This window comes from Gastrolobium bilobum, unplaced genomic scaffold (assembly GCF_033153095.1).
Source record: "Gastrolobium bilobum isolate Gb01-03AN ecotype WA unplaced genomic scaffold, APGP_CSIRO_Gbil_v1 utg682, whole genome shotgun sequence".
Lineage (NCBI taxonomy): Eukaryota > Viridiplantae > Streptophyta > Magnoliopsida > Fabales > Fabaceae > Gastrolobium > Gastrolobium bilobum.
In genome coordinates, this window is record NW_026898450.1 from 300,999 (window position 1) to 326,016 (window position 25,018).

The 25,018-nt window shown below is 34.9% G+C and overlaps 3 protein-coding genes across 5 annotated transcripts; 2 read left to right on the plus strand and 1 right to left on the minus strand.

Moving 5' to 3' along the window:
* The first annotated feature begins 2,894 nt into the window (after positions 1 to 2,894).
* On the plus strand, positions 2,895 to 5,450 carry LOC133316362 (uncharacterized). Its single transcript, XM_061518100.1, has 2 exons — positions 2,895 to 3,120; positions 4,717 to 5,450. Exon 2 carries the CDS (start codon positions 4,724 to 4,726, stop codon positions 5,189 to 5,191), a length of 468 nt encoding a protein of 155 aa, XP_061374084.1. The 5' UTR covers positions 2,895 to 3,120; positions 4,717 to 4,723; the 3' UTR covers positions 5,192 to 5,450.
* A 6,181-nt stretch (positions 5,451 to 11,631) lies between these two features.
* On the plus strand, positions 11,632 to 13,423 carry LOC133316356 (DNA polymerase II subunit B4). The gene is made up of 3 exons (XM_061518089.1): positions 11,632 to 11,874; positions 12,146 to 12,264; positions 13,140 to 13,423. The coding sequence occupies exons 1-3, from the start codon at positions 11,717 to 11,719 to the stop codon at positions 13,262 to 13,264; spliced, it is 402 nt and encodes a 133-aa protein (XP_061374073.1). The 5' UTR covers positions 11,632 to 11,716; the 3' UTR covers positions 13,265 to 13,423.
* A 1,686-nt stretch (positions 13,424 to 15,109) lies between these two features.
* Positions 15,110 to 21,328, minus strand: LOC133316354 (heterogeneous nuclear ribonucleoprotein Q-like). 3 transcript variants are annotated; one of them, XM_061518088.1, is made up of 9 exons: positions 21,126 to 21,328; positions 19,798 to 20,346; positions 19,598 to 19,714; positions 19,285 to 19,425; positions 18,903 to 19,076; positions 16,586 to 16,793; positions 16,328 to 16,500; positions 15,705 to 15,790; positions 15,110 to 15,520 (listed from the first exon to the last, which is right to left on the minus strand). In XM_061518088.1, the coding sequence occupies exons 2-9, from the start codon at positions 20,278 to 20,280 to the stop codon at positions 15,367 to 15,369; spliced, it is 1,536 nt and encodes a 511-aa protein (XP_061374072.1). In that variant the 5' UTR covers positions 20,281 to 20,346; positions 21,126 to 21,328; the 3' UTR covers positions 15,110 to 15,366. The 3 variants fall into 3 exon arrangements, with proteins under 3 accessions (XP_061374072.1, XP_061374070.1, XP_061374071.1); XM_061518086.1 differs by having other exon boundaries at positions 19,798 to 20,860; XM_061518087.1 differs by having other exon boundaries at positions 19,798 to 21,328.
* Between the last annotated feature and the right edge of the window lie 3,690 nt (positions 21,329 to 25,018).

Genomic DNA, 25,018 nt, shown 5'->3' on the forward strand with positions numbered 1-25,018 from the left:
CGGTAGCGCGCTGAAGCGCACGGGGCCTGTTACCAACATTCTCTTGTGTTGCTACAAATTGTCCTAACTTGGGCTACAGTGCTCCGATTTGAGCGTGGTTTGAAGCCACGGGTAGCTGATGAAGAGATCTACAATATAGTAGAGGTTGTGAAATAAATAGGAAGTAAATTAATGGTTTAAAAATGGAATAAGAACATGATGTTAAGCCTAATTTATCTGATTCCGCAAGGTAATACGGTTATGATCACGAAATTGGGTATTATAAATTCGGCATGTTTTAAAATGAAAAATTTATCCGGATTTTAATTGAACCCATGTGATTGTAACTGCGCTTAATATCATAATGCGATGTTAACAAACCGGTTCTAGAACGGGGTGTTACAATTGGTGGTAATATGGTAGTAACACAATTTGATTGATACAATATCATTTCTCTTACCTACAATATTCTCTCTACCTCTCTTATCCCCCCTCTCTCCCTTCTTATCTCTTTCTCTAACGGTCAAAATTGTAACACCTTATTCATTTGTAATAAAAAATAAATTCTCTATTGCAATTGGTTTTGACTATAAGTTGCATTTTACTGAGAAGTTTGAAATAAGATATTTATTAAATTTTTCTCTCAGATAATAAAAAGTAGGTATAAGAATTCATATCAGGCCCTTTTAACAAATTAATTTTGGGGTTGCATTTTCTCACGGAGAGCTTTCTGCGTACACATATAACCAAGTGGGCCCATTACAAAAAATATTGACACAAAAAATGAGTTTTCCTTAATATGAGAGGAACTTTGTTAGAGACTTATTTATCCCATTAATAACTTTTCTAACAAAAAGCTATATGGTCTCTAATCTTAAATAAAATTGCAAGTAGATCTCTAAGATGTAACTAATATATCCTTAAAGATTGGTGTAAGGGTTGTTTGGCAGAGAATATATTTTTTTTACTGAGAAAAAAAGATTTTTGAGAATATAGTGAGAATTTTTTTCCTTAGTAAATTACGAAAAGGTGTTTGGTAGGTCCAAAATTTTTCCAAAAATGTTGGGTTAATTATATTGATGCTATGAGAAAATAAAAATACCATATATCATATGGTATTTTTGTTTGGAATTATGTAGTTAAAACTGAAATAATGAGAAAAAAAGTTTCCCTGGAATATTTTCTGTTTCCTCATATCAAACATTGGAAAAAATTTTGCCTTACCCCACTTTCCAGAATTTCTAGAAAAATTCTTATACCAAACAATCCCGTAAGAGTCTAAATCTTAAAAAATTGAAATCGTATGAAACCTTGAGTTTGGACTTAATGTGAAGCTTGTATTTTAATCTTGGTTTTGGACCTGAAATATTTAAATTTCAGCTGAAGGGCTAAATACAGCAAGCGTGCTTGAATCTTGAATTAATTTGTTACTTATTCTTTGATATTAAAAATTGGACGTTGAATTAAACATGCCAAAAATATTCATGCTTGGAATGAAACTTTGGACTTGGATTTTGATATTCATGCCAAAAATATTCTTTGATATCTTAGAGTAGTGCAAATGCTTCAAGAATACTTGGACTTGTTAATGTTTTCAGCCCACTTGTGAAGTGGGCTAACCCAACTTCATTCACATTAACCTCTAATTTGTGGTGGACCAACTCAAGTACACAGAAACTGACCTGCATTAATAGCTCTAGCACTGTATTTTTCCCTATTAACCATTTGTCAAAAAAATCTTTTTAGGTACAAGTGAGATATTTTTATTAGAGTAAACACCATTTTAAGTCCCTGGCAATATCTACGAAATTCTTTTTAGTCCCTGGCAATAAAAAAGGACCAAATTGGTCCCTAAAATTATGAAAAAAGGGCACCGTTAGTCCTTATGTCAACTCCTCCGTCACTAACGTGGCCCTTTTTACATACTGTTAGGGATCAATTTGGTCCTTTTTTATTGCCAGGGACTAAAAAGGATTTCGTAGATATTGTCAGGGACCAAAAAGGGTGTTTACTCTTTTTATTATTAGAAAAATTCACTACTTATCTAATCATCATTAGATCAACATTTTTTCTTTCTTCAGAAACTTAAGTTTTCAGCACTCTCTTTCTCTGATCCAATAATTAATAAATAGGAAAAAATTTAATATGGTCCCGGACTTTGGTGGTTCCTCTAGTAAGAATATGACACTTGTATTAAATTTTTATTTTTTCTTCTCTCTTCCCAACTTTTTCTTTCTTCCTCTTTCCTCCATCCCATCAAATCAAAAGTGCTGCGAGAGCACTAAATTCGAAACAGTGACCATTTTGTCATGTCTGACCAAATTATTTACCAGACTGTCACGTCAACAGTAAAAATTTTCGGAATGCCACGCGGCATAATTCGCTCCACTGTTCAGCGAATTATGCTTGCAAATAAGTCGCTACACAGTGTAGCGAAATATGTCATGTCAGGCTGCACAGTCAGCAAAAATGACACGTGTCAAGCAGGCAGCAATACAAGCATAATTCACTACACAGTGTAGCAAATTACTGCCTGCTTGACACCTGTCATTTTTGCTGACTATGCAGCCTGACATGACATAGTAGTGACTTATTTGCAAGCATAATTCGCTGCACAATGGAGCGAATTATGCCGCGTGGCATTCCGAAAATTTTTACCGTTGACGTGACAGTCTGATAAATAATTTGCTAATTTGCTGAAGTGTGACAAAATGATCACTGTTCCACTAAATTCCTACTCATTAAGTAGGTAGTGAATTTTTTGGTGAGAAGAGTATCCTCTCTTTTGCTACACTTGTCAAAATGAATTAATTACTTACCTACATATCATTAATCACAAATTAATGTTGTGATTCTTTTTTTTGTTTAAAAGGGCTTTTTTTGGGAAAAAAACAAAAGCAAAATTTTTATAGAAAATTGTTGGTGGGTGTGGGCGGCGAATAGGGTATCTGAGGGGTGGCAATTACATTCGTCTTTCTACAGATACCCAATAATAACGCCAACAACGCCATCACTTTCTCTTACTTTGTTTATATATCTCTTTCTCTCTCCGTCTCTCTCTGTCTCTCTCTCTCGTGAATCATCACTTCGTCTTCTCCGCTTCCATCTCAAACCAACAACAGCAACTTCAAGATCTTCTCTGTAAGCCCTTTAAATCTCTCTCTTTTTCCATATCCTTTTTTTCTTCTTCTCGATCTCTCTTATAATCTTTATCTTTGTTTATTTTGGATGGTTAGATTGTGCAATTTATTTCAGCAAGTTATACCTGTCCATCAAACCTTGATCAGGGCTCCTCTTTTTCTATATATCTCATGATTTTTGTACTAAACAGCTTCTTCAACTATTCCTCATATCCTTAAGGAACTTGGGTGTTCTTTATTTTAAAATAACAAAATAACAAAAAAAATCTTTTTTTAAACCCCTTTGATGGGGTTTGGGGTTTGATATGATAACTAGATGGAACATAATTGTGTGTATGAATTTACATGTTTGCTTTTTTTTTTTTTTTTTTTTTGTCTTTCTAGCACTGCTGCTTGGCGAGCGTTGTCATCTCATTAGGAGGTTTTCATGCAAAGAAACGAACTTTATGTTTTGTGCTGAATTTATTTCATTACTTATTTGTTGATGCAATTGAGTGATAGTGCTAGAGCTTTTGGAATCTGTCATTAGACTAGTTATGAAAGGGTTTATTATGTTTTATGCGTAACAAGTGTTTATGAATATTGTCTTTGAGCATAGAATGAGGCCATTTTGTTAGGTTTTTTTTATTGTAAATTTGGAGCCTCGAGTGAAGAGCAGAGAGCCACCAGCTTGCTTCTTCTCATATTGCTCCATATAACAAGAGCCTTTTATAGAACAGGAATGGAGTTGGTTCCATTCTTTGTGAATTTTTACGGCATAAATTCCTTCTTCAACATGGTTGAAGTCAATTTTACAATTTGCTTTTGGATTAAAATCTTTTACTTACATATAATTTTGTTGCAACTGTGGTATAATCCACTTCTCTGGTATTGCGTTGTTTGAAATCAATACCTCTACTAATCTCATCTGCAAGCATTTTCCCTGGCCTAGTAGATGATGGTTGAAGCTTCACTAGTGACATATGGGGATCTTAGCATTAAGATTTCAGACAAAATGAGATGAGAAGAACTTAGGCACTTAGCAAAAAGAAGTGTTGAAGTAAATGTTCATTCGATCATTTTGTGCATGTTGAATGTGTGGGCTACTACGTTGTAATTGGTTGGCAAAAAATCAGATGAATAAATTATCAATTTTTTCTACAAAATGCTGTGTTTTGCAATGTTTTGTTGATGTAATGATACAAAATAAAAAAAGCTAAAGATTTTTTGTGGATATCATGGATGGTTAATTGCACTCTCGATTTTGTGTTACCTGCATCATAATTTTGTACTGTGATTTAATCAGCAATGACAAATATTACATATGTCATATGTAACTCTAGGTGAAATATCATTCGTGTAAAATCTTTGGCCAACATATAATTATAATCAAGTTAATTTTTTTCTTTTAATTTCTTCAGAAGAGTATTGTTATTGCATGAATGTATTTGCCAAACAATGTCAATCTTATTGAACTTGAACTAAATCCAACTCGGTTTCGAGTCTCAATTTTTTATTCATTAGAATATAAAACCTATTTTAATTCCTGCTGCACCTTGTAGTAGGCAACCTCATTATTCTGTAAAAGATTAATTTTATAATATTGATATATTTTCAGGGTAATCATGGCAACTATGTCAACTGTGAAGGTTTCCCCCCTTTGCTTGTTTCAAACTCCAAGCCAAAATCAATCCACTGTTGCTACCACAGTGAAGTGCCGTTCATCTCTTGGGTCTGTGAAGAGTGTTTTCAGATCATTTGGCTTGAAGTCATCCTCTTCATTCAGAGCTACTGCCATGGCTGCTTACAAGGTTAAGCTGATTGGCCCAGATGGAAAAGAGAATGAGTTTGAGGCACCTGATGATACCTACATCTTAGATGCAGCAGAGAATGCTGGAATTGAACTTCCTTATTCGTGCCGTGCCGGAGCATGCTCTACCTGTGCTGGGAAGATTGTTTCTGGTTCAGTGGATCAGTCTGATGGCTCATTCTTGGATGACAATCAACTGAAGGCAGGCTATCTGCTTACCTGTGTCTCCTATCCAACTTCAGACTGTGTAATTGAAACTCACCAGGAAGGAGAACTCTACTGAGAAATGCTGGTCTGAAAGTTAAACCATTGCTTGAGGAAACTGGTAGTTTAAGGTAGACTTTGCAGCTATTTTGCTTGTTCTGCTTTAGAATCAGTCTTTCTTTTGGGATTTTTAGTTATTTGGGATAATGAATTTTTGTTTGTGCAAGCAAGCACTGTGATATTAAGATGATAAGCACCTTCGCCTGGCATTTAAATGTGATAAGTGATGTCTCTAATGTGCTCCATTAAAATGGTGTGTCCCCACTTTATAGCTCTTTGTGCACTTGTGCCGTATGGATGGGAAAACCTTAAGCTATCAAAAATCAAAATGACCTCGCGCCTATGAACTGAGCTTGTGATCCTTTTCTATGTCAATTATTTAATTTAATCAATTGCATTTTGAATCATGATTGAGTGGGGGGATTTAAATTCAGAGAAGGGAAATTGTAAGTTATGAAAATTATTTGTAAGATAGATTTCTTGCAATCACTTGATTATATGTTAAAATGAGAATTCTTGAATAATTTAATACACTCAAGCAAAGCTCACCCGGGATGTATTATATATGGGGCATTGAATAATTATATTACAAATTTTTGTTTGATTAAGTTTTGTTGACATAAACGAAAGGGGATTTACGTTAGGATTGTGTTTCTGTATAAACTTAGGGGGCGTTTGGTTGAGGAAAAAAATTTTGAATACTAGAAAAATGTAATTAATAGAGAAATGGTTGGAAAGTGAATTTGGTAGGAAAATATAAAAAAAGTTGTTTGATTGTAAAAAAATTTACAGGGAAAATTAGGTAAGATTTACAAAGTCTATGTTTGGTTTGAGGTAAAATATAGATGGAAAAATAAATGGCAATTACGAAAATATCTCTGTTTTTAAATTTTTTTGAATCACGTACCCTTTACTTTAAATACCCTGTTATGATGCAACGGCAGCAGCACAAGCTGATATCAAAATTGTTTATTTATCAACATAAAATAAATTCATATGTTTGTCTCCTCCCAAGCTCGTTCCATATAGCCTAAGTTTGTCTCCTCCCAAGCTCGTTCTATGTCTTTTGTGCACGTTTGACTCATTGAAAAAATTTTAATGCTCGGTATCAAATTTTTTACGGATAAATTTCATACAATCGGTTGTGTGGGTTACAGAGACACAAAAGAGAGATAAATTTCATACAAAACACAGTCACTGAATGTAATCAATAGTGCTACGAGAAAAGTTACACATTCAAAGATTATGAATTGAAGAATCATTTTTGCAAATAACTGTCAAGTCCATATACACTTGATACTTTCAACACCACATTTTATATCATGATCACTAGGGAAAGAAAGAAAAATAGAAGATCCTACAACAATGAGGTCAATGGCATGCAAGTGCATCCAAGGCATTATTTTACAGTTTGTTCTTTATCAATGTGTCTTTAAAAGGTGGCTACAGGGATACCTAGCTTATGTTCAATGAACTCACAACATTTACAATACATCATGCAATTTTAAACCAAAAAAAAAAAAAAGGCAAATGGGTTCATGTCTGCATTCTTCATGGCAGCATATGTGGTGGCATGATCTCCAGTATTGAATGCTTGCAAAAAAGCCAAATGTTCTGGTGAAACCTTAGTTGACCACAACAGCATGATCATAGTTCTTCTAGTAATGTTCAAGTCGATGTGAACATCATGATGAACAGAAAACAGACTTGCAGATAACAGATACATTCTAACTGATTAACAGATATCAGTTCAGTTGCATGTTCTTGGAGTTTCCCATCTGCAAAGTACGAGTCCAATCAATTCATAATAAAACTTGTAACTCAGTTCATTGATATCAACCCCAAAAGGCAGCTCAATCATCAAACGAAAAACAGCATGATGCATGTGTCATACCAGTTCGTTTTAACAAAGAAAGAACCAGTGCCAGTGTCATAGCGAGTAGCAAGATTGATACAACCACCACCAACAGGAGTAATTTTGGTTATCTTTGTAGCTTTACCCTCATAAAGAATCCACTCACGAACTGGATCCTCATTCATGCTCATGCTGAACTCTATTAAAACCTTTATTATCTTTCACCAATATATATCTCAATGACATGAAATTGCTCAAACATGATACAAATTTTGCACAAAGTCATAGTACATGGCTGCCATATAGTCCTTTACAATTTGCTAAACTGAGATTTCATTAGTCCCCATACCCTTTTCACAAGAACCAATACAATAAGAGTAAGAACTAAAAAACAACCAAATAATTTAATTGGTTCAATCAGTGATCAATTAATTAAATGTCACAAGTTATGGCATGCAATCTCTGTTAGATTTTCACACCAAACCAAATAAATGTCACCAAGGAAACCATTAACAAATTTGAGGTAAACATAGTTGTATCTTTACATGTTTGCATGAGGTAAAAATAACCCAATTCCAGAGGTAAAAATAACTCGAATATAACATGTTTGTATTTTTTTATCTCACTCAATTCCAGAGACTACAAATGTACATGCTAAATATATATACCATATGTGGTTAATATTGTACATCTAGACTTTTAATGACTGGATAGTCATCCTGAAAAACGAAGATGTTATCAATGTTTGAACCCTCCCTAGAAGACTCACAAACCCTTTACACTACGATCAAAGAACTACCTCTAATCCACATTATCAAGGTACGGAAGGATAACAGAAGCTCTTAAAAATTATGGAGACAAATTTATTCACTGTCATTGTATGTACTCAAATGACCATCATCATGACGAGCCATTTTCCACCATATGGTTCCTCTCATCTATCTTATATCCTGACTTATGATTTGTTGTTTTAGTTCTCAGGGTCCACCTTCACCTGGCTACTACACTAGTACCAAAATTGGTCCTGTTGACTTTCATCAAGAATTTTCAAACCTGTGGCTACATCAGCATCATTGACTACACTAGGCTCACTAACAGTGTGGCTTCACTCTACCTCCTGTACTGAAATGTCTGGCATGAACTCCTAACTTCACTTATATATAGTTAAGTCCTACATGCATACATGCTTATTTAATTTATTATATCTTTACAAATAAAAGTCCCTATCTTTCACTGTCACTACCTTCGTGTATACCCACATCAGAGGAAGTGGAAATGGGGATATTACACGAATGCATTTGTATAATATCTTCAGTTTGACCCAACACAATTTTTAAGAACCAAACAACTTATTTAATTGCAGATATGTAAACAGCTGTGCTAGGTTTGGGTATTTTCGTCTCCATCTAGTTGTCCCCCTTGTCATTTACCCATGCAATTACAAAAACCACCATCGAAGTGGTCATTCGGAACAGTGAAATTTTCTCCATTTTACACGCACGCACTCTTCAAACGCTGGAGAAATCTGTTAGATGGAGAAATTTTTAAAAAACCTTAACCAAACATGAACGTCCAAGAATCTCAAAACCAGATGCATGGGATAATAAAAGTATAACCTCAACCAAACGCCCCCTTATAGTAAAGCGTTCTTGATCGAGAAAAAAAGAAATATTATTCTCTGATAATTTCAATATTTAAAACAAATTTATTTCTCAAAGTTTACTCACAAATTTCTACTGTTGGTTAGGTGATATGCAAGATGAAATAGTGTAGTAGTTCTTTCTCAGACATGGCATAACAAGAAATTCAATTGCTCCATTGTTAAATAATCTCTCCGTATAGCAAATGGCTCGGGTTAGGGAATTGAGTAAGTGGCAGTAAGAGTATCTCTTTAATTTTTTTTTCAGTATCATTGTTTAGAAGAGTTTGAAGTCTTAATCTCAAAATTCATCTTAAATCGAACTAATCATAAAGTGATGAACTGATTGAAATATTTCTAAAAATAAAAAATTATAATATCTTCATGTTTCCAAGAGAAATGATTGACCTCACAGTAAATGAGTTCACACAATTGAGCAAACCTTTGGTGCTACCGATGCACCGTCATCTGTCTAAAAAAATTAAAAAAATTGAGATAGAGATGAAATAAAAATGAAAGTGTGGATTTAAATGGAAAGAAAACTTTTCTTTTCTTTTCTTTTCTCTTTGTAAAAAAAATGTATCTAATTAGGTACATTTGATGTATAGAAAAATATTCCTACACAACTCAATCTTTTTTTTTATCGTATTATAATATTAGCTAAGCTAGGTTTTTTTCTTTTATTATTATTTCCTACAATGGACCCCAAAATAAAAAAAAATAAAAAAAAAAAGAGAAAAAGGAATGAGTATATTATCTTTAATGCCTGTTTAGGAACTCTTATTTTTAGCTTATGTTCTCCTTATAAGTAAAAGTTAGATAAAATAAATTTTTAAAAAAGCTCTTATAATAAAAAGAGTTTTTTTTATAATAAAAAAAAACAAAAGCTCTAGGGAGACCTTTTTTTAAGTTGTATCAGTTTTTGTTAAAATGTGTATTTTTTTAAATGAACATCTTTTAAGTAATTTTTAAGCTAAAAATTTTATATAATTATCAAACAGTTTGTAGCTTTTTTTTTATTTTTTATTTTTAATTTAGAAATAACTTTTAATTAAAAAAAAAGTGCCATGATGCCTTTGGGCATATTGTGATAATGATGATCCAATTTCTTTACGTAGATTTCTCGATGACTCTTCCTCAAGTTTAGAACTCATTTCGATTCCTGATTACGGTGACAAAATTTTATTATTTTTATTTTTATTATTATGCACAGGAAATAAACTTTTTATGTTTTATTTGATCGCTTATATTGTTGTATTATGAACTTTTATATCAATAATCGGAGATAAGAATAATTATTTTGAATATGTCAAATAATATTTGATTATAAATGTTGAATTTAAAAAGTAAGGGCTTAAATATTTTTTTATCATTTGAAATGGATTTGATATGAAACAAATATAATTTCAAGATTTATATATTATTTTGGATTCATGTCAAAATTTCAACATACGTTACCGATTGATACACCTAGTTTTTTTAATATAAAAATGCTATTCATTATACGGATCTAGAGCCGGCAAAACGGGCTCGCTCGGCAGGCAACCCGCCCAACCCGTCAAACGGAACGAGGCGGGCTGAGTTTTTCAACTCATCTCAAAAACGGGGCGGGGCAGGGCGGGTTGATGGCGGGCATAGACGGGTCAAGGCGAGTCAGTGTAAAATAGGCTCGAGCTGGAGGGCTAACCCGCCAAACGAGGCGGGCGGGCTGAGTTTTTCAGCCCACTTTCAAAAGCGGGACGGGACGGGCTGACTCGTTTTTTGGCGGATTAATGGCGAGGTGGGGCGCCCACTTTGCCACCTCTAGACGGATCCATTGATAAATGAAAAGAGTCACCCCTTATAAAATGAAATTATTTTAACTGAGATAATATGATGGGGTTTATTTATGAGAAAAATGTGTGTCATTATAAAGGATGTAAAGTTATGTTATTTTAAGAGAGTGAAAAAGATAGATAAATGAGGAAAGAGAGTTGAAAAAAAAATATAAAGGTGTGGATCCCACCTTTTTGTGAGAGTGAAAGAATATAAGTTGTGTCAATTAGAAGGATAAATAATTTTCCCTTTATTTATTTAGTTTTTTAAACAAAAAAGAGTTGAACGCTAAATGAGATGACTTTCAATAAAATTATTTTTAAAAATAGAATTGCTCTGCGAACAAAATCCGACATAATTGGTAGATAATTAAATCCCTTAATTATATTGAATTCGATTACTGATTTATGTATGGAAAATTTTTTATTGGTATACCTACTTTGATAATCTCTTCTCCTCAAGAGGATTAGAACATTTTGGATCCTCTCTTTTTTAAATTATAAGCTAAAATAAAAATAAAAAAAAGAGCTTAAAAAAACAAAAAACTATTTGATAATTATATAAAAAATTTAGCTTAAAATACATATTTCAAGAAAACTATTTCTTTCTTTCTCTATCTCTATAGTTTTTCATTTAAAAAAACACACAATTCAAGAAAAGCATATAAGAGTTAAAAAAAGAGCTCTTCATATAATCTTTTAGCTTTTATCTTCTTCTTTTTCATTATAAGAAAAGAATTTTTCATTACAAGAATTTTTTATTAAAATCTAATTGACCTAACTTATACTTATAATTAGCTTCTAACTTAAAAAATAAAAATCCAAACAGACAGATAAAGGAGTACCTGTGGATTCATAAAAAATAAAAACAGAACTGCTCTACTCCTTGAGTATGATACAGTGATACACAATTGCTCAGACCGTGGTAATTGCTAATTTGCCATGTTAAAAATCATTTTCAAAAAAAAAAAAAAAAATTAAAAACCATGGTTCTTACGAAAGGAGAATAAGTCACTGGTGAAGCTCTCTCTAATTAAATTTTAGGTCAGGCCGAGGGGAAAAGATTGGGCCTTTGATTGGAGGGACGAGAAAGCCCAAACTATATGAAAGTGTAATGATAATAATGGCGGGAAAAAAAGCCTAGCCGGATAGATACAGAGAAACCCTAACCCTAATTCCCAATTCCAAATCGAAATCGAAATCGAAGATTAGGGTTTGGTTGCAGAGAACTAGAAAATGTCAGAGGCGGAGGAATTGCCCAGGACTATCGTGCGCCGCGTGGTGAAGGATAAGCTCTCCCGTTTCTCCGACGACGGAGACATTTCCGTCCACAAAGACGCTCTTCTCGCATTCTCCGAAAGCGCTAGGATCTTCATACACTACCTTTCTGCAACGTAAGCCCACGATACCATCTTATTTAACCCTAATTTCTCAAAATTTCACACTCAACATTCTGAATTTGAAGTTTCAATCCCTTTTCCCTCTGTTTGGTTAATTAGAAAAAGTAGGATTCAGATTTTGGAGGCAATCAGGAAATTTTGTCAGTGCATTGTGTTCGATGATTGATTCAATAGATAAAGTTAAACTGTAGGAGGATTAAAAATGGAAACTTTTTGAGGTAGAAGAAGCAGAACAGTGATTGATGTTGTATGTGATGATGTGCAGGGCTAATGACATATGTAAGGAATCAAAGAGGCAGATTATCAATGCTGAAGATGTTTTCAAAGCTCTTGAAGAAACTGAGTTCTCTGAGTTTGTTCGTCCTCTAAAAGCTTCTCTTGAAGGTCAGTTTTTGTTTTCTGTCTTACAATGTTGACTTGATGGCAAAGATGAAGCTACTTTTTTCAGACTAGCCATGATTTATCTTTCAGTAACTTGTCAAGTTCCTGTGGAGTTATGTTTTGAAAATTAGCATGTTTAATTTTAGACATAATAAAAAAAAATATCATTTATCTCAACTGTAAAAGTTTAAAAAATAAAAGTATAAAGATTGTAAAAAGTAGCTAGGAGTATCCAAAGTGTTATAGTGGGTAATATTTGGTTCAAAGTTATAGAGAGTAATGGGAGGATCTGTTATTTTATTCATATTGAGGTACGTATGGATAGTAAGAGAGGAGTACATTTTTTAAACATATAAGATTAAGACACTACTCTGTCTCTGTAATCTTTTGCATCAGTAATCAGTCTTAAGAAAATTTATTAATTTTCTTAATGTTAAAAAAGAAAATGTTACATAATAATATAAACCATTAAAAAAGCCCTTATCCAACAGTTTAAGCTTTCAGAGTTGAATTAGTTTTTTACATGATATAAGAGCCTCAGTAACCACTAGGTCACAAGTTGGATCCTCATTGCCTCCTACTTTTTCGTGAAATTAAATAAGCATAAAAAATTGGGAGACTGTGCAATATCCATGCTTCAAGCCCAAATGACTCTTGTGTGAGCCCAAATAACTCTTGTGTGAGGAGGTGTGTTAGAGAATAATATAAACTATTAAAAATACCTTCTTCACCCAAGAGCTCTAAACTTTTGGGTTGAATTCCAGAAGATATATGTAATTGTTTTGATTTGACTAATAGTTTGTTTTGGAAGAATTCATTCACTTTGTCTTTGTAGCCTTTAGCGGACCTTAAAACACTTTTTCTTCGTTGCCCAACAGAGTTCAGGAAGAAGAATGCTGGGAAGAAAGCGGCAGTGTCAAAGGGAAAGGGAAATGAGACGAAAAAGAAAAGAAAGTTGGAAGATGAATCATCTGATAAAGGAGAGGGTGGTGACAGTCAATGAAACAAAAGGGATGGAGGCAGTTACAAGCGTTAGTCATGACTGAGTAAGGGCGTTATGTTTGGTGGTGTATTTGGATAATAGACATGACTCCTTGTTACTTGGATGATGCGCACTTCTCTCCTCTGTATTTATGTCAGAAATATAGCTTTGTCAGTTAAGTCTTAATGACTTGCATTCTTTCATGATGGGTGTGGGGGGTAAAATAAAGAGGTGGAAAAGAGAAATTTTCGTACACAAACTTAGCTTTTAGATTAAATGCGTTAAAATTATGCACCGGACATAAGCAGTTATATTACATTTGGTTATTAAAGCCTGGATTGTATGATCCACTCACTACCTTAACAAATTTTAAACTAATGCGGTAAAGGAGGTTAAAATTAGTCGAGTTGATTACCCATTTCCTATCCTTCTACCTTCAAATGAGGTTATGATATTTGGGTATGCATTAAATTTCTATATCATGTGGTTTTTTTAATGTCAAATAAATAGAATGCAGTGTAGTTTTATTGCAGATGAACCAAATTCGAGAATCTGACAGTAAACCATGCTTAACAAAGGATATGTCGAATAACGTCGGTTTAAATCTCTAAATTCTAATATGCAATGCTTCAAACAATTTTTTAACTTTGATTTTGACTTTGATTCCTCTAAGCGTCACACCTAACGCATTTGAATTCTAGAGTTCTTGTCAGCTACAGAATTCCCGCAACGGTAGGGCACAACTTTACACAATCCGAGTAAGGTAAAACATCTGCCCCCTAGACTAAACGTTCATTAGTGATTGCACAACTTTATTTTCTTATTACTTGTGGCCTTTTCGAGCTCTAAGAGATTCACCTACTATGATCGGGATGGATCGGAATCTTAAACCAAAAAATCTTGAGGAGAAACTAATCATTGTGCTTTTTGCATTTTTTATTGTTATAATTTTGTATTCAAATCTTGCACGTCCATAAGATTAGAGTTTACAAATCCATGGAAAATTGGACGAGCGGGGGCCGGTAACAGTCATATATGTCAGTTTATTAAATACCAATGAGATACCCCAGGATGAGTTACCTTTATAGTATAAACAATGGTCTGCTTGAGGTTTTCTCCGGTTAGACAAAGGTCTCAAGTATGGGACTACGGGATTAATTATCAACATACGAGGAATTCAACTTGCGCATAAACGTCCTCCAACATCATTTATGCAACGTTTTAAAATCCCGTCCCACTCCAATGCCGACCCCGCCCCTCTAAAGTCGACCCCGCCGAGTCATTGACCTCTCCGAAGATTCGAGTTAATAATTAGATCCTACTTGCTCGTTGACTCCTCTTACCCCCGAAACCCCTGATTGAACCCATAACTCCCGAGTCAGGGATCAAAGGGATCACTGCATTTTTTTTAAAAAAATAAATAAATTATACACGAAATGACATCGTTTGATGTGTAAAAAAATAAAATAAAAACTCATTGCCTAGATTTAGTACTAGATCTGAAATCTGAATCGTTCTTCTTCTCTTTTGATCTTCTCTTCCATACCCAGACTCAGTCTCCTTGTTCCAGTAATCTCCACCGTGTTGATTCTTCTCTCCCCACCGTTAATTTGTCGTATCGCCGCCTCTCCTCTACTATTTTCTATCCTATAAGAGATCTCATTTCACATACTGTTATAAGCGCATGAAAAGGACAAGGGACCTGAGTTTGACGATATAACTTTTCATTAACTCCATTGGAATATGTTGATTAGCTTGTAAATATTAACTTGAGGATGTAATTAATTGAATTATATTAAGTATATCATGAATTTTTTATGATATATAGAATATATATTTATATTTTTTTAATGTATAAAACCGGGTTAGCAAAATGACCTCATGACCCCCCAATTAAACCCGTGACCCCTGACCTCGGCCTAGTCAATGGCCCGAGCCGGATTTTTAAACACTGCATCTATGTAATCAAGACTGAATGAACAGAATAAATATTTAATGTAAAAAAAAAAAAAAATTGGTAGCATACTTCGATGAATTAAACGAGCTTGTATAGCCACAAAATCAACTAGACACTTTGAGAGAAGATGGTGCCAGTATAACGTTCCCATCTACATCAAGACAAGCTAATATGGGCGGTATCTGCGCCCTTGGCCACTATCATTGTTGTGCCTTCCCTTACCTGAACTGCCAGAATTCCTGCTATTGCTCCCGCCACCACCACTTCTGCCACCTCTCTGATGTGAGGATGGAATTTGTGGCTGCATTCCTGGTTGTTGCCTGCATAATAAATGAATTTTTAGGCTCTGGATTCAGACAGCTAAGGAGTTACATAAAGCCATTGGAAATTGTTTTTCTTTAGAATATAAAACATCATTGCAACAATATCTGCAATCTACCAAATGTCATGATATAACCTGCTATACACATAACATATTGATCTATGATTAGCAGTTCTACTTACAAGACATATCCAATCCGTCCATCAGCCAGAAGCATAGGCATCATGGCCATTCCAGCTGGAGTTTGACCCGTTCCATATATCAAGGGCTGCAAAAGATACAAGAATCTCAGATTAGAAGATTGTGAATGTGAGAATAAATCAATGGCATATAGTACATAGAAGTTGAAATGTGAAATATTGAATATTATTGCTTGATTATTCATGTACAAAGTGTAACGATATACAAACGGATGCTAATAAAGACCTAATTCAAGGGAAACAAATAAGAAACAAGTCTGCCCTATAATCTGTCTTATAAAAGGAAAAAAAAAATCAACAACAATTATTCCTTTTATATTTACAACAGTACATCACCTGGCATGTAAATACACTTCAAATAGCAATATACTGATATGCCTAGTACACGTGATTTCTAATGAAATTTAAAATATATTGAACATGTACAAGTGGTATGCAATGCTATAAGGCTTTCAATTCTTTCCAAGTTAGTAGAGCTTTATAACGTCATTACTTAGCATCAACCTAATGATTTATGTTAACACAAAATGAGACCATACAAGAACAATTTCGTGTTTGGAAACAAGCTAAAGAATATATAATGGCAACAGAAATGCACACGTCACCTGTGCAAGACCTGGAGCACCATATCCCGCACCAAGTGCACCATAAGGACCCCCAACCAAACCATAACCAGCACGTGGAGGATAGCTTGAAAGCAATCCTGGCTTCTGTGTATTTGATCCTCCAGACTTTTGATCAGCCTGTGGTTTTGCTAGAGAGCACTCTAAAATTTGACCTGAAACTTCGAACAAACCTAATCAATATTGACCAACCTTTACATATGTACAAAAATATGGAAAATTAATAAATTCCAATGTTACCTTCTAATTCATATCTTTCAGTGTTTTTTAGTGCTTTCATAGCATTTGACCTATCTGAAAAATGTACAAAACCAATTCTGTTCTTTTCCTGTCCAGACTTTGCTGGTGGAAGAACCACCTTTGTGATCTTCCCATGGTGTTCAAAAAGCTTCTTCAACTGCTCTTGAGTGACATTCTTAGGAAGGTTCTTCACATATACTGCCTTCACCTGTTCATGCATGCATAAGAATTCACTATATTCAATGTGCACAGACTACAGAGTAATGCATCTAGGACAAAATCTATTAGGATACTAGTCTAGATATAGTAAAAGAGTAGTCTAGATTAAGTAACATATTTAGCGCATGTTAGAAAATTAGTCATCTATAATAATGACTGAAGTAATGTAGTTAATAGCTGATAATTAGCTCTTGTTCATAAAACATGTTAGATAGATTCTTTGTAAGCTAAAGATTCAGTTTCAACATTCATTAGCATAACTAGCACATACTAGGATATTAGTCAACTATAGTTATCAATGTAGTTAATAACTGTTAATTAGTCCTATAGTTATCCCTTGATTAGCTCTTGTACTCACTACTTAATGCACTCATGGTATAGATAAGATGGACTATGTCTAAGCTAAACACACACTCTCCCACACACAATTTCTCACACAATTTCTCGCACTCTTTCAATTATCAAAGTAATGCTATTTGATGAGTGTATCCTGTCACTATTATGCTGCCAAGTTCCCAAAGCCTGGAACTCCTCTCCCACAGTGTCTCTGTCCAGTGAATCTCTTCTCATTGGCTGTGCACTGGCTCTGGCCACCGGAATCCTAGTTTTTCCACCTTACTGTAGCTGCAATCTCCAGCATACTTTTCCTTGCCCACCATGGCTACAACCCAGCCAAGATTAGTGGCTGTGATCCCTCTCTACTGTAGCAGCAATCTCCAGGCCTCCACCATCCCAGTCCCCAACCAACAAACTGAAGCCACCATCGGAATCAGCACGTGCTCATCTGTTAGGGCCTGGAGTATTGCAAAAGAACTCCTAGTCAAATGATGGCACATGAAGTTACATCAGACATCCACTTCACAAAGGACTGCCACAAATTGCCTCATTTCCAAGTTTTCTGGCCAGCCATTAGCTTCATTTTCTAGTTTCAACTTTCAGCCACTTATCCACCAGTTTATTGTCATAAAAAATGTTCATTTTATTCTTAAGCTGTCTGAGAAGGTTTCAGGTTTAAGGTTAATATGAATAAGAGGGGATTTGCTGGCATTAATGCATATCAATTGTTTCACAGTTATTTTGGCAGAGCCTTCTTGGGTTTTTTAAAGGACATGTCCCTAACAGATATGCAAAGGGATAGGAGAGCTATACTGTTTTAACTTGTCCATCTGTTATTTCCGCTTTTGTTTCGAGCCTATGCCAATCAGGGTTTCTTAGGGCCTGTTTGAATGTGTTTTGTTTTTTTTTGTTCTTAAAACTATTTCGTAGAGTAGTCATGAAATGAGTGTTTTCTGCGTTTTTTGTTTTTCGTTTTCAGAGTTTTAAGTCAAAACACAAAACAGAAACAATTGAAATATGTTCTCTAAATTTGATTTGAAAAACTTAAAAACAGAAATAACATTTTAGAAATTTTTACAAAACAGGCATTATCAAACAAGTTTTTTTGTTTTTTAATTCTGAAAATTAAAAAACTGTTTTTGAAAATAGAACTCAAACAGGCCCTTAGTCTCCTCTTCCATTATACTATTTTCTTTTACTAATATTAATTCTTTACTTATTCTATAAAAACCCTCCCAACTAGTTTGAGATAAAGGTAGTGTTGATGTTGTTCTATAAAAACACACCAGCCAATGAATGAACGCTAGCTACACTTGAGACCATGGGTAGTGGTCATGGGGACAGCTCCAAGTAGGTTATAATTTGGTGGCTTCACTATGTTTGAAATAAGTTTTCACCTAGAAGATATTTAATTTCCATTTAATCATGAAGAAATTTTAGAAATTAATGATTGACAAATGAGAAAAAGAATGCAGGAGTTATTTACTTATTTTCCAAAAGCAAGCAGAGCCCAGAAGTTTGAATTTCCCAGAAACAAACCAATCTGTTCCACTTAGTTTAACGATTCGGCAGAATTTTCATTATAAACAATACTTTAAAAATCTAGCAAGCAGCACTTGCACACAAGGACAGTGATGTAAAATACATTGATGGCTCCATCATAATTGCAGACTTCTTATTATAATAAACATTACGAGTCACATTAACCATAACTATCAATTAATAACTGGGCTTAAAATAAGGAAGGCATATGAGTCAAAACCTGAGATGAAGCAGAGGAATCAGCATTTTTAGGGTCAGCCCAGCTCACTGTTGGAGCATTGTCACCTAGCTTAAATGTTGGGCTCGTCATCTTTTGCCTTGAATATTCAGCACATCCATGATTATAATAGTCGACAAAAGCAAATCCACGGTTATTGTTTATATTCTTCATATCCTGCAACGAAAAAAAAATAAACACAAGTGCAGTTAAATAAGAATACCACAATGCTAACTCCATGTAATTGCAGTTGTGCATGATGCAAATGCAATTTACGAATGATTGTAATAAACAACTTTATGATGATTAAGGCATGATGGTAACAAATAATCGCTAGGTACTTTTACTTAAAAGTGGAATGGAATCACAACAGCATAATACATACCTTGACCAGTTCTACAGCAGTAACTCCAGGTCCAATCTCAGTTACAATCTTCCTCAGATCTTCCTCACCCCAGCTTCTGGGAACATTGCCAATAAAAAGACGGTGTTTTGCTTGAGATGTTGAACATTTTATTTTTTTACCCTGAGACAATTGATCATTGATACAGTCAAGCATTGAACGTAAGCCAAATTGCATTAAGAATAACGTTTTCTGCATTATGCATCAGCAAAGTTTGTAATAATAGAGTTGCAAAGCCAACAAATTACAAGGAGAATTAGCTATGAATGCATAATGACTGAGACTATCATATTACCTTAAATTCTGTATTATTCAGCTCCTCAATGGCTTTTGAAGCCAATTCAACGTTTCTAAAAGTCACAAAACCAAATCCCTTATTCTCAGAAGAATCTTTTGCTTTCATTACTCGAACCTGTTTTCATCAAACTTCAAGTTAACGGGTCATATTGTATATACAAGTATAAGCACAGGACAATAAAGACGGTACAGGCTTACCTCCGTAACTTCTCCAATACGTTCACAAAAAGCTTTCAAATCCTCATTTGAGGCATCATGAGGAATGCCACCAATGTATACTTCAGATCCATGAGGAGGAAGAGAAAGAAGTTCAGCATGCTTTTTCTTCTCATCCTCATCTTCCACCATGGTCTCATCACTGCTACGGTTTTGCATGGCATCATCTTCTTCCACTTCTTCAACTTCCTCCTCATCCTCCTCCTCCTCCTCCTCCTCCTCTTCCTCTTCCTCTACCTCTACCTCCTCTGGGTCCTCCTCCTCCTCTTCTTCCACCTCTTCCACCTCCTCTTCTATTTCTTCCACTTCCTCTTCTTCCTCTACTTCTTCATATTCAATTTCTTCTTCCATTGCTTCCTCGGGATCATTTTCCTCATCGAAATCGACCTTCTCATCAGATTCAACTGCCTTTTCAGGCTCAGATGGCTTAGCAACTGATGAAGAATTTCTCTTTCCCCTTGGCATCTTACGAAATTAATTAAACAAGCTTGTGAGGCAACTGTGAAGAAGGCACAGAGGCCAGAAGAATTCCTGGGAAGAAGTATACACATATCGAAAGGAGGAAACAAAAAGAAAGGCCAAAAAAGGAGTCGCAGCGAATGAATCTCAGTGGAACCAGTGCAATGAGATAAGACTTATAGTTATACGGCCGCAATGCGAAAGACTTTTACTAAAGGGGCAATGATAAAATAATTAGCAGCATTGACAGCCAAGTCACAAAAAGATTCTCAAAACGAGACAATGAAGGTGATGAAAGGGATCCGAGTTCAAAAGGCATGTTGAAGAGCACAAGCTCTTATATAACATAAAATCAAATGGAGAGGACAAAGCCCCTCAAGAAAATCCAGAATTGCAGGAGCATGAAATGTAATAAATATGAAAAGTTTCCACTCAAATGCAAGGTGAACAAACAAAGTTAAAAGTTAAGAGTCAATTAGGCATTAAAGGAATGAGATGGCAGAACAAAAAGGAGAATCATGACGTGTCCAATCTCAGAAAAAATAATGGCAGTTTCCAAACAAAATGTACCAATCTGTGCACCTTCCTGCCACAAATTTACAGATACGCACTGAGATAGGCTTTGTTATACACTTCTACTAGCTAACCACTAAGGCAACCGTAACCACCATACATCAAATTTCAGAAGAAGAAAAAAACAAAAAAATTAAAAATAAAGAAAAAAAAAATCCATCTATCCAACTTGCCTACACACACAACAAAGAGAAGAACACTGTGGTAAATGATTGAAAGCCAAATCCTTTCTGTTATGCAGAATTTAAGAGAGAGAGAGAGAGAGAGAGAGAGAGTACCTCAAGGTAAATGATTGAAGCTACGCAATGCAAGGTAAATGATTGAAGCTACGCAATGCAAATTGAGCGAAAAGGGAGAAAAAGGGAACACAGCACTATCGATATCGATCGAAAATTTCAGGTATGATAACGAAATTAAGGGGAACCTCGAAGAACTTTTAATTTTGATAACGAACCCTAGATTCCTGCCTCACTGATTCGCACAGAAGCTAACTTTGGTGCCGCCGTAAATTGGAGTTTTAGATATATGTTTTTGGACATCATGCTATACGACAAGTCGTTTCCATATTCTCCATCCAAGGCATCGATAAAGAAGTCTCTGAGTAAGAGGATATTGTGGTTGTGGTAAATGGGACCATTAGATTCTTTCAGTAACATATTAAAAAAAAAAAAAAAAAAGAAGCTGAAAATCCAGGTCAGAACCAACGAGCCATGTCTAGAAACATACGTGGTTCGATGTCGAAAATATCTTTAATATTCCTGTACTGAATAACTATTACATCATTGTTAAAATTAGAAGAAAAAAAAATATTTAAAATAATAAATACTTTTCCCTTGATTTTATTTATTTCATGTATTCTTTTATGATTAATAACATTTGAGTCCTATTTTATTATTTTTAGTAAAAAAAAATACCTATTTCTGTGACGCTAAAAATATGCTTGAGGGTGATCACAAAATAATCCAACGTCTTTTTCAAAAATTGATTAAATCAATAATTCAATATCCGGGTTATCATCATAACCATAAGGGTAGGTATGGGTTTGTGCTTTGTGAAAAACAATTAATGAATAGATAATTTATAGGTAACTAACTTTAATTTATTTTTTTGTACGAATTTTATAATTAAAATTAATAGGATAAAAAAAATCGAATGTAATATCCTCTAACAAAAAAGTATGTGTGAACCAAATGGTGGTAGCTCAGTTGGCGCATGGGAGCTAAACAGGTGGGGGTGAGAGCATGTGTTCGAATCTCCCCCAGTACCATCTTTGGAAGGGGTTTAAAGCCTTAATCTTGGACCCGCCCCGAATCGGATTAGTTGCGAAACAATGAATCGATTGGAATATTTTCAAAAAAAAAAAAAAAAAGTATGTGTGAATAGAAAGAAAAGACTTATCCAATATCATCATGATGTCATATAGGTATAATAGATTATATGTTAATCAAATTGTATCAAATTAACTAAGTGAAACTATTGAGTGATGAAAATGGGACTGTTTTACTTAATGAAGTGAGGCAGAGATATGAATTCTAAACTCAATGAAGAGTCATCATAAATAATGCTCAAGCGAAGGTTGAGAATCACCCAGGAATGTGTTAGGCATGATAGTTTATGAGGAAAGAATTCAATAAGTACAATAAATATTGAGCTGGGTCTGTCACGTATGGTTGAGGATGAAGAATGTTGATGAAGAGAAAAAAGGTTGAATAGAGTCTTGCCGAGATGTTGGGTTGTTTGTTGAGATGAGAAGTTGCGAGATTGATGTTTGAGTAGTTTGGAGGTGACTAGTGGGGTGGGTACCTGCAAGGCACTTCGACGCTTAAGTCAGTTTAATATTCAATATGGTTCAAGTATTCAAAGAGAGATCTCTTACCTGGGTTGAATGCCTTTGTATTTATAGTGTAGAATGTCTTGTTTTATGTCGCCTTTCATAAGGCGTTGTTCATTTTCATTGGTGTAGGAGGGTGGCCTTTCACAGGTCATTCCTTGGTTCTGAAGCCTATGGCTAGGCTAATCTTTGTAGATGTGGTGGCTAGCTGATGTTGTCATTCATTTACTAGGTTCAAAGGGTTGTCAAGTTGTCTGAACTGCTAATCTTGGTAATGATGTTTTCTTTCACATTAAGTCATTTTGGCTTATCAGTCAAGCAAGCGAGATTTCCCACTGTTTGTACGTGGGATGAGTTGCCTTGCTGGTCAAGTTTGATGGTTCTTAGGCCATATGGACCTTTATTGGTTTGAGCCTCTATCTCGCATAAGTTAGGTCCAGATCAGTATTTAAGAGACTAACAGTTCTGGAAATAGTGTGCAAAAGTTGTTCCCTCTATGTTTGAAGAGGGGTATAAATAGAAAGAGAAAATTCCCCAATGATGAGTATAATCGTTTTGCTCTTGTGAGCCACACTATATGTGAGGCAAACACACTCACTTAATGCATGAGGTGCGAGATGTTCTATGCAAGGGAATGAGATTCTCTACAATAAGGGTCCACAAATCTCACCGTAAAAATAGAGGTGTAACCCTTTATATGAGCTTCGTAAGCCAGCTCAATATGTTGGACTAGTATATCTGGTCAAGAACACTAAGCTACCTGATTAGTTCTAGTTGGATTTATTACTTAAGTAAGAGCTATTTGCTTGAGCCATTTCTATGAAGTAGATAAATTTGGAATTTGTTGAATCTTACAACTTTCAACAAATTTTGTGTTTTTAGTTCAACTAGAATTGAATTTGTACTGTTAAGAGCTGCAAACCCAATATGTATCCTTAGAAGGGATAGAGGTCACTATAGGGGTATCGTTGCTAGTAGAGGTAAAAACCAAGCTGGGCAATGACGTCCTAGGTATGAGGTCCGACAATGTAAGTGGAGGGGGGGTGTATTAAGTTGCAGAGAAGGCTCGTGAAATTGGCAGGATAACGACACATAAAAGATTAGATCCCTTGCTTGGTGATAGAGGAGTTATTTATAGGGGAGAAGATGCCTTACTAGCATGAGAGGGAAAGTCATGTCAACTCTCCTTGGGAAGTGTCATGGGCGCCTGGTATTGCTGCTGCAACAACAATGTGGTTCCTGCTATGCTAGTGGCAGTTGTTGCTGCTATAGTTGTGGAGAGAAAGCACCTATTTAGGGGTCTGGGAGGGCTATTCGAGGGAGATAGCATCCCAACATAGGATATTTTGGTATCTTACGTTGGGGACACTGTCATGTGGGGACAGAAAGGAAGGAGGGTTTATAACCCTTGGTCAGCAAGGCTGACATGGATGGGAGTAAGAGATTTGGGCCTGCCTTAATGAGCCAACTGGTTAGAGCCATCCAAAACAGAATTGAAATGTAATTTAGTATAACCTTTAAGTACTTTCAAAAACCAATATCATTTGTTTATCAAGTTTATCTGAACAAACTCAACCCATTAACTGTAATTTGTGATAAATTAAACCACAATATCTCATTTTACAATTTTTATTTTGGTGATACTAAAATTAAGAATTTACATTAGCTAAGTTGGTTTGAATTCATACTCAACGAGTCAACCTAAACGTCAACTTCTCTCTCTCTCTCTCTCTAACATTCTTCAAGTCAAACTAACTCAAATAAAAATAAACTCATCAAATGAATATTTTTATTCACGAAAACCTAAATCTCTTGACGGAGAGACATTTAAAGTTCAACCAAGGTACAGAGACTTGAACTCCAATATTCACGAGGAAAAGCGTTTGAATTTAACTAAGCAATCTATTTGTTTGATTCTCGTGCTGTAATTACCAACCAGTTCCTAAAATGCTTCGTTAGTATCAAGATACGCTAGAAATTATATAACTACATAGAAGAAGAAGAAAAAAGGTTCTATAAAGGGTTAATATGGATTATCATATTGACAATAACTCTACTTATTTGTTTGCAATGTCAGACTTACATATGACTGCGGCTAATCCTATTTCCGTTAATGGAGGAATGGATCACATTGATAACCTAATGCAAGGGATTTGGATGATAAAGTGAAGAGATGTATTGAGAATACAAGCCTCTACAAATTAGCTTCTAGCTTGTCTTCAGTAAGGATAATAGCAGACTCTTATCTTTCCTTAGTAACTCCTCGGACGTTGATAATTTTTCTTTCCATATTGGTCAATAGACTGTATCTTGAAGATTACAAACGAATGAGTAGTCAGT